This window comes from Taeniopygia guttata, chromosome Z (genome assembly GCF_048771995.1).
Source record: "Taeniopygia guttata chromosome Z, bTaeGut7.mat, whole genome shotgun sequence".
Taxonomy (NCBI): domain Eukaryota; kingdom Metazoa; phylum Chordata; class Aves; order Passeriformes; family Estrildidae; genus Taeniopygia; species Taeniopygia guttata.
The window spans coordinates 2930869-2942283 of NC_133063.1; the positions used below are offsets into that span (position 1 = coordinate 2930869).

Below are 11415 nucleotides of genomic sequence, written 5' to 3' on the forward strand. Positions count from 1 at the left end.
AGTGGCGACTTGCCTGCTATGGCACAGCCCGTGCAGGGCACCCGTGCCAGGGCTCTGGGTCGGGCTGTGTCCGCTGCTGTGTAGTTCACTACTTCTCCCTGCTCCTTTAATCAGTAGCAGTACCAGCAGCCGTGTCCTTGAGTTTTGTGTCATCCTTATCTCGTCCCTGATAACCGTCTCTGTATTTGTGAAAGTCCCACCTCCACTGGATCTTTCCAGTTACTAAAAGAGGGAAATGGGGAGAAATGTCACCTTTTGCACTCTCGATTATCAGGCCACTCTCCAGTGCACCTGGTATCTCCTTGCAAACAGGTTGTGTATGGCAGCACCCAGTTTCCCTACAGATTGGATCCCAATGGATAATGATCCATTTCTTTCCATGTTGCCATCACAATGTCTCTGGAGCTCACGGTGTATTCTGAGCTGCTTTTTGGCACTAATCAGGCGGGTATAAAGTGGAGTTCCCCCAACCCCAGCTACTCCTCCCGCTGCCAGCTTGTGGTGAAGAAGGAAAAAGAAAGGAAGACAGAAAAGAAAGCCTTGGCGTGAGGTGCCTTTGTTCAGGGCAACTTATGCGTGAAATCTTTTTGTCCTTCCTAAAGGAAGGCAAAAGTTGCAGTTGATTTGGGGAGAAAAGAGGCGAGTGCAGTGCTCCTGAGAAGGAGGTGCCCCTGTGGGCAGGCGGGAGGAGGGTGGGTGGGCAGACCCTGATGGGAATCTGTGCAGCAGATGTGGTGGTGTCTGTGTCCTCGGTTTTCCTCCCTTTTCCTCTCTTCTTGCATTGCCTTCTCCTTCTCCAACACATTATCAGGCCTTTGACTTTTTCTTTCCAGACCTGCACCTGAGGGCTGCATGCTCTGATGATGTTTTGTTACACACTGTAGTGTCTAATTCTGGTGTCTTTCCAAATTCGCATTAAAATCATCCTGGGAATTGAGGTATAAATATCCATGCATGGTCAGTTGTACCCGAAGGTCCAGTCTGATGGGGCTGTGCCTGCCCTCAGAGGCAGGAGGTGCTGGGTGTCCTTTGTCCCCCAGGCAGGACAAGGTGCAGCTGAGCTGGCAGCTGGGCACGGTGGGCAGGAGCAGTGCCGGGAGCCAGGAGGCGGCTGCTGCTTCCAGCCCAGCGAGCTTGGGCTGCCCAGCGGGACAGCATCATTCCCTGCCTGCATGGCTGCCTTTGCCAGAGGCTTTCCCCTGCTCTTGGGGGAGGGAGGAGGGGGTTTCTTTGTTAGCTTTCCTTCTCCTTCTGCCTGCAGCGGGGCCTCCCCGCGCCACAGCCAGGTGCTTTTGCTCCCCACAAAGAGGCAGCAGTGGGGTGTCCAGGGATGGCGGGGTGGGACAAACCAGGGGTTTGACCCGGCCTGGCTGAGCTTTCTTGTCCAGTATCCTCCTGGTTTGGGCTGTGACTCTCCTGGGAATAGGAAATTTAATTCCTCTCATCTTTTGTTCTCTGGTGTTCGTCTCTGTAGTGTCCTGCAGCACCCACGCCTGGCACCTGACCCAAATCATGCAGAAAAGGGTGACTCCAGGGTGACACCTCAGTGTCACAGGCACAGGGATTTCTTCTCTAAAGAAGCTGTCACCAGCTGGCCAGGGCCTGCAGATGTAATTTTCACCTGCTTTTAAGCAAACATTGCAAGTGTTTTCTTGAAACTGCTGTCACAAGCCCGTTCAGAGGGAGCAGCTTCATCCCCTCAGGACACCTTTCCAGGGATGGAGGCAGAGCTGGACATGGGGTGGGGGGTTCAATCCACACTGGCCATTGGCACCCTCCAGCCCCAGCCCTAATGGCCAGCAGAGCCTTCCTCACATTTACCGGCGCAAGAGGAAGGAAAGGGTTTTTCCTATCCCATCCCCATCCCCATATTGGGTTACAGGACTATAAATCCCTGCCTCTCTGCCAGGATGGTCTCAGGGATAAATATGTGAGCTGTAGTGGGTATTAGTGGTGGGAAGCACACAGACAGCACAGACAGAGGATCGGGCATGGCTCTGCTCCTGTGCCTGCCAGCCTGAGGGACTCTATTCTAAAAACACACGGCAGAATTCCTGCCAGGAGCCACTGAGGACACTGCAGTGCTGGAGCAAGCAGCAGGTCACCTGCAACAAGTAACAGCAGTGGGCTGTAAGATGTTCCCGGGGATGTAATTCACCTTAATGAGCAAATACCCTGAGCCAATCTGTGCCCACATTCCACACTTTTCATCTTCACGTATTTCACAGGAGTGCAGAATTTGATCCATCACACCAAGCTTGTTGCACTGACTAATGAAATATAGGGAGCATTAAGCAACACTTTTGGCAACTCCTCTGGTGAAGTTTTCCAGTAAAACCTATCAGTGGCCCTGAGCAGTTCGGGAAATAATAACAAGGAAGAAGCAGAGGCAGTGGAGTTTTACAGACTCCCAGTGCACAAGAAACCATTTTATTTAAAAACAATGCATTCAATATCAGGTTATGGCACATGAGTCAGTGCTGCAGGCACATCACACCACAGGATCACACTGAGAGCTCCCGAGCCTCGATGCTCACGATGGCAACGTAGCACGGTCACGAGAGGAGCCAGGGCACGAAGTGCTGTGCAGGCACGCTCCAGCCCCGGGCTGGGGACACTCGCTGCCAGACCCTGGGCTGGGGACACACACTGCCCGGCCCCAGCCCCCAGGCCAGCTCCTGAGGCTCTCTGTGGTCGTGAGGCTGGAGCAGCTCCGCTTGCAGCGTCCTTCCCACCACTCATCTGAGAGGTGCCCTGGCCCTTTATGAACATCAGCCATTGAAAAATAAACAATGCTTTTAGTATGGCCCTTACTAATGAAACCTTTATTACAATTATGACATTTTTTCTTTTTTTTAATTTTTTTTTATCGAAAACAACTCCATCAGGCATTGAATTGTAGAGCCATTGAAATAAAGACACATTCATTTACAGAAAACCTGCTTTTTCCTATTTGCCCTGTTTTTGCAGCCTCCATTCACAGTTAGTTCTGCTTCACAAACTCTTGCTTTTTGGCTTAGTCTTACAATTAAACCTGGTAGCCAAATGCCTGTTTTCACATGCCTTGCTACCATTCACTGAGGAGATGCAAGCAACAAAAATAGAGACCCAAGATGTAGAAAAGAAGAGAGGAAACATGTATTCCCAATCCTATGTACACCCCCAGCACCTTGGCACCCATCCTGTTGGCAAAGGGGCTGGAGAGGGGAAGGCAGCCCCCCTGCACCTTGTAAATAACAATTAAATAAATAATAAAGATACTTGCTTATTAATGCAAAGGCATTTCTGCTGGAGAGTGGCAGCCCCAAAGAGCCTCTCCTCCTCAGCCACTGTCTTCTCCATCCCCTGCCATCCTTGCCTCTCCCTCAGACCCCACCTGGCAAAACAAAAGCTGTGCACTTTGAGATGGTTTTCCACCTTGCATGAGCTTTGGCAAAAGAATATTGATACTAAGAAGCAATTTACTTTGGGCTGTGCTGTGCCATCGATCACGGGGCAGAACTCCCATTAAAATCAATGATTCTGAAATGTTCAGTGTGGGTCTGGAGCATCGATGGGGAGTTTTGCTTAAAAATCAATGATGTAATATGGTGCTCTGTCAATAATTTTTCTGTATTCCCATTTCCAAATATTTGCAGTCAGTTTTGTGCTTCCTTCTCTGCATTTGGTGCCTCTTTGTGCTTTTGGAAAGTTCTGGTGGTGCCAGGGCTATGCCCAGGACTGGCAGGGGGTTGTGCCCCTCTCCAGGACCACGGGAGGTTCCAGAAACTGTATGGCGCATACTGCTCCCTGCTTTCATGCCAATATAATGATAATAGTTCTCATTTCTTTAATTTGCTGATGAGAAATGATGGGTTCCCATGGGAAATTGGTAAAAGGTCTCTTGATAGAAATATTTGGCATTCAGACAAGCCAAGAAGGGTCACTCGGGGTTCGGAGTGGACCAGGACATGCCTGGGCTGCTCAGCTTGGGTGTTGTGCAGGAGATCTCCTTCCTCATCTCCTATGTCTAATCATAGGTAAAGAAGCTAAAAAAAAAATAACCTGTGCCATTTTAAACACTGGATTTTGCATCTTCTTTCATGGTGGGGTCATTCTCAAACAGAACAGTAAAAAATTGTTAAATATTTTCCAGCATACTCATAAGAAACCCAGTTATTTCCCAGGCTCCTTTATCCTGAGACATAATGGCCAACACTTCCCAACTATAAGTGTTTAAACTATTATTTGTTCTGTCCCCAAACAGTTGGACATCCTGTGGTGCCAAGGAAGCATCTGCCCTGTCTGCCTTGGAGTGCTGTTGGTGATGGGAAAACGGGGACACTACTCCAGCCATCTGACTGGTGAGTAAGAGACATAAATGGGGAAATTTGGTCATGGCACTTCCTCTTCCCTGCACTCCAGCTCTGCTCATTTCCCTACAAAAACTGCTTTTAAAAATCCCAGCACCTGGCTTCTGTTTCTGCCCATCCTGCCAGTCCCTGCCCAAGCAGAGGGATGGGGTTTGGGGCTTTTCTCACCAAATATGTCTCCAGAGAAGCCTAATTCCATGTATTGTGGTGGTTCAACTTTAAAATCAAATTACAGAATAGTATCAGATGGATTGGAATGAACATGCCTCCGTCTGTCTAGTCTGGACTAGTATCTGTCCCGAAAGGAATTAAAACATTGAAGTATTCCAAGAGTGCTATAAACACCTAGCTAAGGTATGAGCCACTTTGTGACCTTCTCCTTGTTAGTCTTTAAAAAATGTAAAATTCAGTAAATACGAAAATACCCAAGCGGTGGAAATCAGGATCCACACTGAGGAGCTTGCGTGTGACGATGCACTGTGATTCCCAGTGGCTTCCTCCATCGGCCACGGCAACGCTGCGCTATTGAGAGCAACAGATACAAAAGAAGCAAAACCTTTAAAAGTAGCATTTCTAGCTCTAATGGGAAGGAACAATAAAATTATTTAGGGTATTTAGTAGAATGCTAAAATATGAACAGATACTAAAACATACTGAGTGGCTTATCTAGAAATGCAAAACGTTTCAACTTTGCAGCTGCACAAATCGCATCCACAGAACATGATAAAAGCTTCTGCACTGCTAAATATGCTGAAACCCTTGGATGAGCAGTAGCTAAAAAGCATCTTTAAATTATGGAAAAGATTCTAGGGTGGGTTTGTTGCCTTTTTAGAATCCTATCTGAAGAATGTTTAATTTGGTTTTGGGCACTTTTTTAGACAATTGTTTGGCACTTCGAGATTTAGGTTCTTAGGCACAATGCGACAAGGTGAGTTTGGCCAGTCCTTCACCATGCATCCTGTAGAGCAGCTGGAACTCTGCAGGCAGCTGGTGGGACTCCTGCCACTTGGTGGTGAACTTGGTTCCCTTCTTGTCGTAGTAGTGGTACGGGAGGTCCTCCCGCGTGTTGGGGTCGAAGCCGAAGGGCCAGAATCCGTACAGGTGGATCTCGTCACATATGGCCGACGCCAGGGTGTACATGAGGATACCTGTGCTCAGCCGCTTCGGGGACAGGTGCTTGTTCCGCCAGTACCTGGGAACACAAGAGCGTGAGTCAGAATCAATCTGCCCAGAAATAACTCAAGGCTGCTCTGAAGCAACCACAAAACTTCAGTGGCTCTGACAACAAGGGGTCCTGACTAGCCAGACTGTGCCTCCCACATCAGGCATGAGGGAAAAAATAAGTTAAGAGATGTATTTGTACAAAGAGATGTATATGGCCACCTAAATGCAGGGCAAACCCACCCACCTGTTAACGTGCTGCATGATATTTCCTGGCCAAGCCAGCTGGACCTTTAGCTGCCCTCTGTGCTCAACAAAGAAATCAACCAGTGTTCTTGTGACTGTTGCTGATGTGTGAAAGAAAAAGGCAGGGATCCAAAGAATGGCCCCATCGAGCTTTTTCAAACTCAAAAAGAAGTTGTTGCGATCCTGAATGGTCAAGAGGTTGTTGTAATACTTCTCCAGGATGCTGGGGTTGAAGGTGGTGAGGTTGGTTTTCCTTCCAACATCTTTCTGGAAAGCCTCAGTTGGAGCAAAATTGCACCGAAAGACAAAATCCGATTTATCAATTTCCTGCCCACACTGGCTCCCGGTCAGGATCCCGCTGTTGCCAACCACGGCGCAGATGTTGTAGTGCTTGTTCAGGATGGGAGATACGTCAGGAAGCAGAGACCTGAAGTTGTTGCTGATGGAGAAAACATACTTATGGCTGGAATAATCGTAGTGCATCAGCTGCCCGATCCGAACGCTGCTCTTGGTCAGAGAGAAGTTTTTGATGACGTCGACATGCTGAAGGATTTCTTGCCTAAAACGGGAACAAAATTGCAGAAAACATGAAGTTCTAATTCCCCTCTTTTTTTGTGCAGTGGATTTGTTTTCTGCCTAGACTTACATTTTTCCTTTTTTTAATTTAAAGTGTACTGAAGTAGTTTCCTGAGCAACACGGTGCAATGGCTTTTAAATCAATATAAATAGATGGGAATGAGGGAGCTGGCTCCTCACCTAGAGCTCCACTTGGATTTACCAGCTGGTCCCTGCAGATGCCAGCTCAGGCTGTGCCTGTGCCTCTTGGAATAGTGTCAGGATTAAAATATGGGATTAACAGGAGACAATATATATATATATATGTTTCATTAACAAGCTTCCAATCACAAAACCAAGGGGCAGTCGCTGTCTCCATCTATGCAAATATAGTTCCTTAACTCACATTTGGGCAAGCACAGCAGCACTTTTAGGAAGGTTATTAGGGATACTTACACAGCAAACAAAACCAATCCTGCTTAGGAATTTCCCTTGCAGGGCATAAAATTAGAAACTGAATAGGACTTTATTTACTTATGCTTATGGAAAACAAACAACCATTCCTCCAGCTCACATCCTCCAATGTCTGAGCATTAATGGAGTCCCACTGGGTGCCCTCATTATGGGTTCTGGCTGATGGACAAGTGCAAAGGCAGCTCCTGAGGCATCAGCTAAAATCAGCAGAGGGGTACACAGGAACAGGCTTATGGAGCTGCTGGTGCCAGGGATGGAGCAATACTGAGGGTGGCCACTGTCCCACAGCCTGGGAGGTCCTGGGGAAAAGAGGGGACTAAGTGCCACCTTCTCTCTGTAGCCCACGGCTCCTGAGGGCAGCACTGGAAGGGAATTACTTGTCCTGCTGTCCTTGGACAGTGGCCTGAAGGGAGGAGAAAAGCCCAAACCCTGCAGTGAGAGGTGCAGCAGCTCCATCCTGCCTGGCCACAGAGCCAGATTCCTTTTCCCCAGGTGGCACATGTGAGCAGAGCCACGAGGGAGTTCATTTGTCAGGACAAAATTACAGTCCAAAATGGCAGTACCTATCTTAAATGCCTACATGGTTTTATTTTCTTTTATAGAAATGCTGAATATATGCAATCAGCAAATAGATGTATGTATAAAGAGTACAAAGCTCCGTGCCTGCCCCTGCAGCTGGAGCAGAGCTGGAGGCAGGAGCAGCACTGCACTTGCTCAGAACTGCCAGCAGCTGGGAAGTTTTTCTGTGGGTCTTTGGCCTCCATGAACACAGTCCAAAGTGTTTCCAGTCTTAAACCACAGCTATTTATCCTGGAGTAATGACAATTCCACTTGCACTCCAGGAAACTGGGTCACGTTCTAGTACAATAATGTGTTTTGCAGCCTGGTGTCCTGCTCTGAAATAATCAAGTCTTTCGGGACAGCTGCAACTGTCTGGGGAAAAGCTCTGGTTCAGTCTTTGTCTCTTGCCGCTGGCAAATTCCTCGGAGCTCAGAGTACTCAGCAGAGTGCTGCATTCCTTAACTGCGGGTGGGAAGGGGCACAGCCGGGCCCTGCCCAGGGGCTTGCTCACCTCTGGTGGGCGAAGGCGCTCCGGTTGAAGACCCACTTGGAGGGCTTGTCCTGCAGCTCTTGGCCCAGGGAATTGGTGATGGGGACGAACGAGGGGTCCAGGAACTTCAGTGCAAACTGAGACCTGGAGATGGGCACAGACACCAAAACATGCACACACATGGAGACACACGGAGACACAGAGACAGCAACTTACACACATGGAGACATCCATGCACACACATGGAGACACAGAGACAGCAACTTACACACATGGAGACATCCATGCACACACATGGAAACACATGGAGACACAGAGACAGCAACTTACACACATGGAGACATCCATGCACACACATGGAAACACATGGAGACCCAGAGACAGCAACTTACACACATGGAGACATCCATGCACACACATGAAGACATCCATGCACACACATGGAGACACAGAGACACCCATGCACACACATGAAGACATCCATGCACACACATGGAAACACATGGAGACACAGAGACAGCAACTTACACACATGGAGACATCCATGCACACACATGGAAACACAGAGACAGCAACTTACACACATGGAGACATCCATGCACACACATGGAGACATCCATGCACACACATGGAGACACAGAGACACTCACGCACACACATGAAGACATCCATGCACACACATGGACACACAGAGACACCCACGCACACACATGGAGACACACAGAGACACCCACAGACAGACATGGGGACACCCGTGCACACACACGGAGACACCCGTGTGCAGACATGGGGACACACAGAGACACCCACACACACACACATGGAGACACCCACGCAGCACACATGAGGACACCCACGCAGACACAGAGACACCCACGCAAGCACACACCAGCCATGCACGCACAAACCACCCGCAGACAGCCCACGCACCCCACGGCCCCCAGCGCACACGGACCCGCACCCGTTACCGGCCGTGCCCGGCCCGCCCCCGCGGCCGCCGCCATCAGCACCACGGAGAGCGCCGGGCGCCGCCGCCGGGGCGCGGCCGTGCCGCTGCCGGTGCCGGTGCCGGTGCCGGAGCCCCCCGCCCACCTCCCCGCGGCCCGGCCGTGCGGCTGCCGCTCCCCGTCCCCCTCGCCGCCCGGCCGGGCCCGGGCCCACCATGGCGGGCCGCGCCTCACCGGAATCCCGCGTGGAACATGTACATGCGGGGCCCGGCGGCGCCGGCGGCGCGGGGCGCCCCGAAGATGTTGTCCTTCTTGAGCGAGACGTAGCTGATGAGGGACAGGATGAGCAGCGCCACGCTGAGCATGACGAGCCCCAGCACGCTGGCCACCCGCACCATCTTGCAGCTCCGCATGCCGGAGGCGGCCCCGCGGCTGGGCGGGTGCGGGGCGGCCGCGCCGCTACATTGGGGGCGGCGGCGGGGCCGGGGCCGGGCCGGCTCCGCCGCGCTCGCGGGAAGATGGAGGGACGGGGCGGTGAAATGGCAGCCGGGAGCGCCCGCACGGCCCCGCACGGCCCCCCCGCTCCCGGTGTCCGATCGGCCTGGGGCACAGCCCGGCGCCCCGGTGATCCCCGTGTGCCTTCTGACAGGCCCAACGAGCCCCCGCCAAGGCCTTGTGCCACCCCCAGCCCCAGCGTGCTCACCAACAGCGCCAGCTTTCCCCTCTATGTCCCCAGTGTGCCTTCAAACCCCCAGTGCCCCCCAACAGCCCGGTGTTTCCTTCGCAGCCGTTCCCTCCCCTGACATCCTCAGTGTTCTCCCAGCAACCCTAAGGTGCCCAGAACACCCTTCCCACTGCCTTGGGGTGCCCAGTGACCCCCCAAAAGCGCAGACACAGGGAAACCCTACGGAGCCCCCAGACATGCATGGGGGGCCCATGCTGATGGGGACCTGTGCCTCTGCTGGCGGACCCATGTCTGGGTGGGTGCACAGCATCCCCAGCTCCCATTTCCCTAGGTGACATATACAGAACTGTGGGAGCCTGTGCTGGGCAGTGCAGGGTCTGTGCCGGCTCAGAAGACCCCTTGCTCTTTAAAAGCCTGGTGTTTGGAACATGGATCATTAAACTGCCTGCTAAACCACACAGCAAGTCCCATGTGAACTCCAAGAGAGCCTTTTGCACTCCCAGGGATGTCTCTCATGAGCACAACTCCTGCATGCTGCATCACTCTCAGTGTTTCTTCAAACTCCATTTTTCCCCTCACAAAGGCCCCCCCCAGCCCGCTCTGCCTCCAAGCCCCGAGTTCACTGAAGTGCCTCATAAATAATAGATCCTGTCTTTGTAGCCCCGTCCTTGCTCTGGGCTATTTCCTCCTGCTCTCCATGCACGGCTCTCTTTGAAGAGCAGGAACATGAGGAGCTAGTGGGGCTGGGGTTTGCATCAGTGTGGTTCTTCTGCCTGCAGTTGGGAGTTTGGCCAGAGTGCGGCCTGAGGTCTATATCCAACTGCTGCGGGCTGCCTGTGGCTTGGTGGAGGGAGAGAAAAGGCTGGGAGTGCAGGAAATAGCGGTGGTTTGATACAGGACATAGGCATTCCAAGTGGCTGTCACCTGATGTCCATTATTGTCCACCCAGTGCATGGTATCCCAGCTTCAACATGGATAGTGTTGTCCCAGTGAAATCCAAGCCTTCCCAGGATAAACCAACTGCAGACTTTTGCTTTAAATAGTTTAGAAATCAGTTCTGTAACATTTGATATTGTCTTCTCTAGTTTCTGACCTTGAGTCCTGGGGGTAGGAATAAACCCCAGAGTGAGATTGTGCAGCCCTGGTGTCACAGTCCTCTTCACTCTCCTGGCTTTTCTCTTGCAGGGGAGTTCACAGCTGCTGGACTGGGAAAGACCATGCAATTCCAAGGTCCTGCCATGGACACCTTCCACAGGACCAGGTTGCTCCAATCCCCATCCAACATGGCCAACAAGAGAAGCAGCACTACTGTGGTGTCACCAGTTTTGGGGACAGCTCAACTGAAGCAGCCTGGAGCTGGAGCAAGAACATTGATGGCACTCTGGTCCTCTGTTTGGACCCATTTTTCCCCTGATTCTGCCCATGCAAAAGAGATCTGGGAGGACCTTGGGACGGTGTTTAGGTAAGAAATGTTTAAACCCTGCTGTGTGCTGCAACCTCTCCCCTGACCCTCAGTGAGCCCCAGCCCCACCAACAAGTTGCAGTGGAAACAAAGGCAGTTCTTGCTTCAGATTCTTCAGAGATAGCAATATGTCAGGAGCCCCTGGAGAGGCTGAAAGTAAATGAATCAGTGCTAGAAAGTGAAGGATATCATCCGTGCTGAATGGTGAAAAGGAGTCCTGAACAGTATCTTCATTGATTTTCCTGTAATTGACACAGAGCTCGGCTCGCCGGAGGCTGCAGCAGGAGCGGGGAGGCCCAGGTACTGCTCCCGCCTCAATTAGGCAGCTTGGGACTGGGGGCAGCTCCACAGGAGCCAGCGGCTCACAGGGTGCTCTGCAAGCTGCCTTGAGGACGAGGGGCAGCTTGGAAGGACGTGTGCCAGGCTGTCAGCAGCTCCCCACCAGTCCTGGCATAGCCCCAGGTGCATTGAGCCCTCACTGG

At 51.6% G+C, this 11415-nt stretch overlaps 1 protein-coding gene across 1 annotated transcript; it reads right to left on the reverse strand.

Moving 5' to 3' along the window:
* Positions 1 to 2398: 2398 nt before the first annotated feature.
* LOC100229524 (alpha-N-acetylneuraminate alpha-2,8-sialyltransferase ST8SIA3) lies at positions 2399 to 9352 on the reverse strand. Its single transcript, XM_030257523.4, has 4 exons — positions 9021 to 9352; positions 7861 to 7983; positions 5761 to 6318; positions 2399 to 5544 (listed from the first exon to the last, which is right to left on the reverse strand). Exons 1-4 carry the CDS (start codon positions 9197 to 9199, stop codon positions 5262 to 5264), a joined length of 1143 nt encoding a protein of 380 aa, XP_030113383.1. The 5' UTR covers positions 9200 to 9352; the 3' UTR covers positions 2399 to 5261.
* Between the last annotated feature and the right edge of the window lie 2063 nt (positions 9353 to 11415).

Coding starts and splice junctions, on each gene's coding strand:
- LOC100229524 (XM_030257523.4), bottom strand. CDS start 9,199: ATGCGGAGCTGCAAGATGGTGCGGGTGGCCAGCGTGCTGGGGCTCGTC. Junction 7,984..9,020: donor ATGTTCCACGCGGGATTCCG/GTGAGGCGCGGC, acceptor GCCCATCTCCAG/GTCTCAGTTTGCACTGAAGT. Junction 5,545..5,760: donor ATCATGCAGCACGTTAACAG/GTGGGTGGGTTT, acceptor TTGTGTTCCCAG/GTACTGGCGGAACAAGCACC.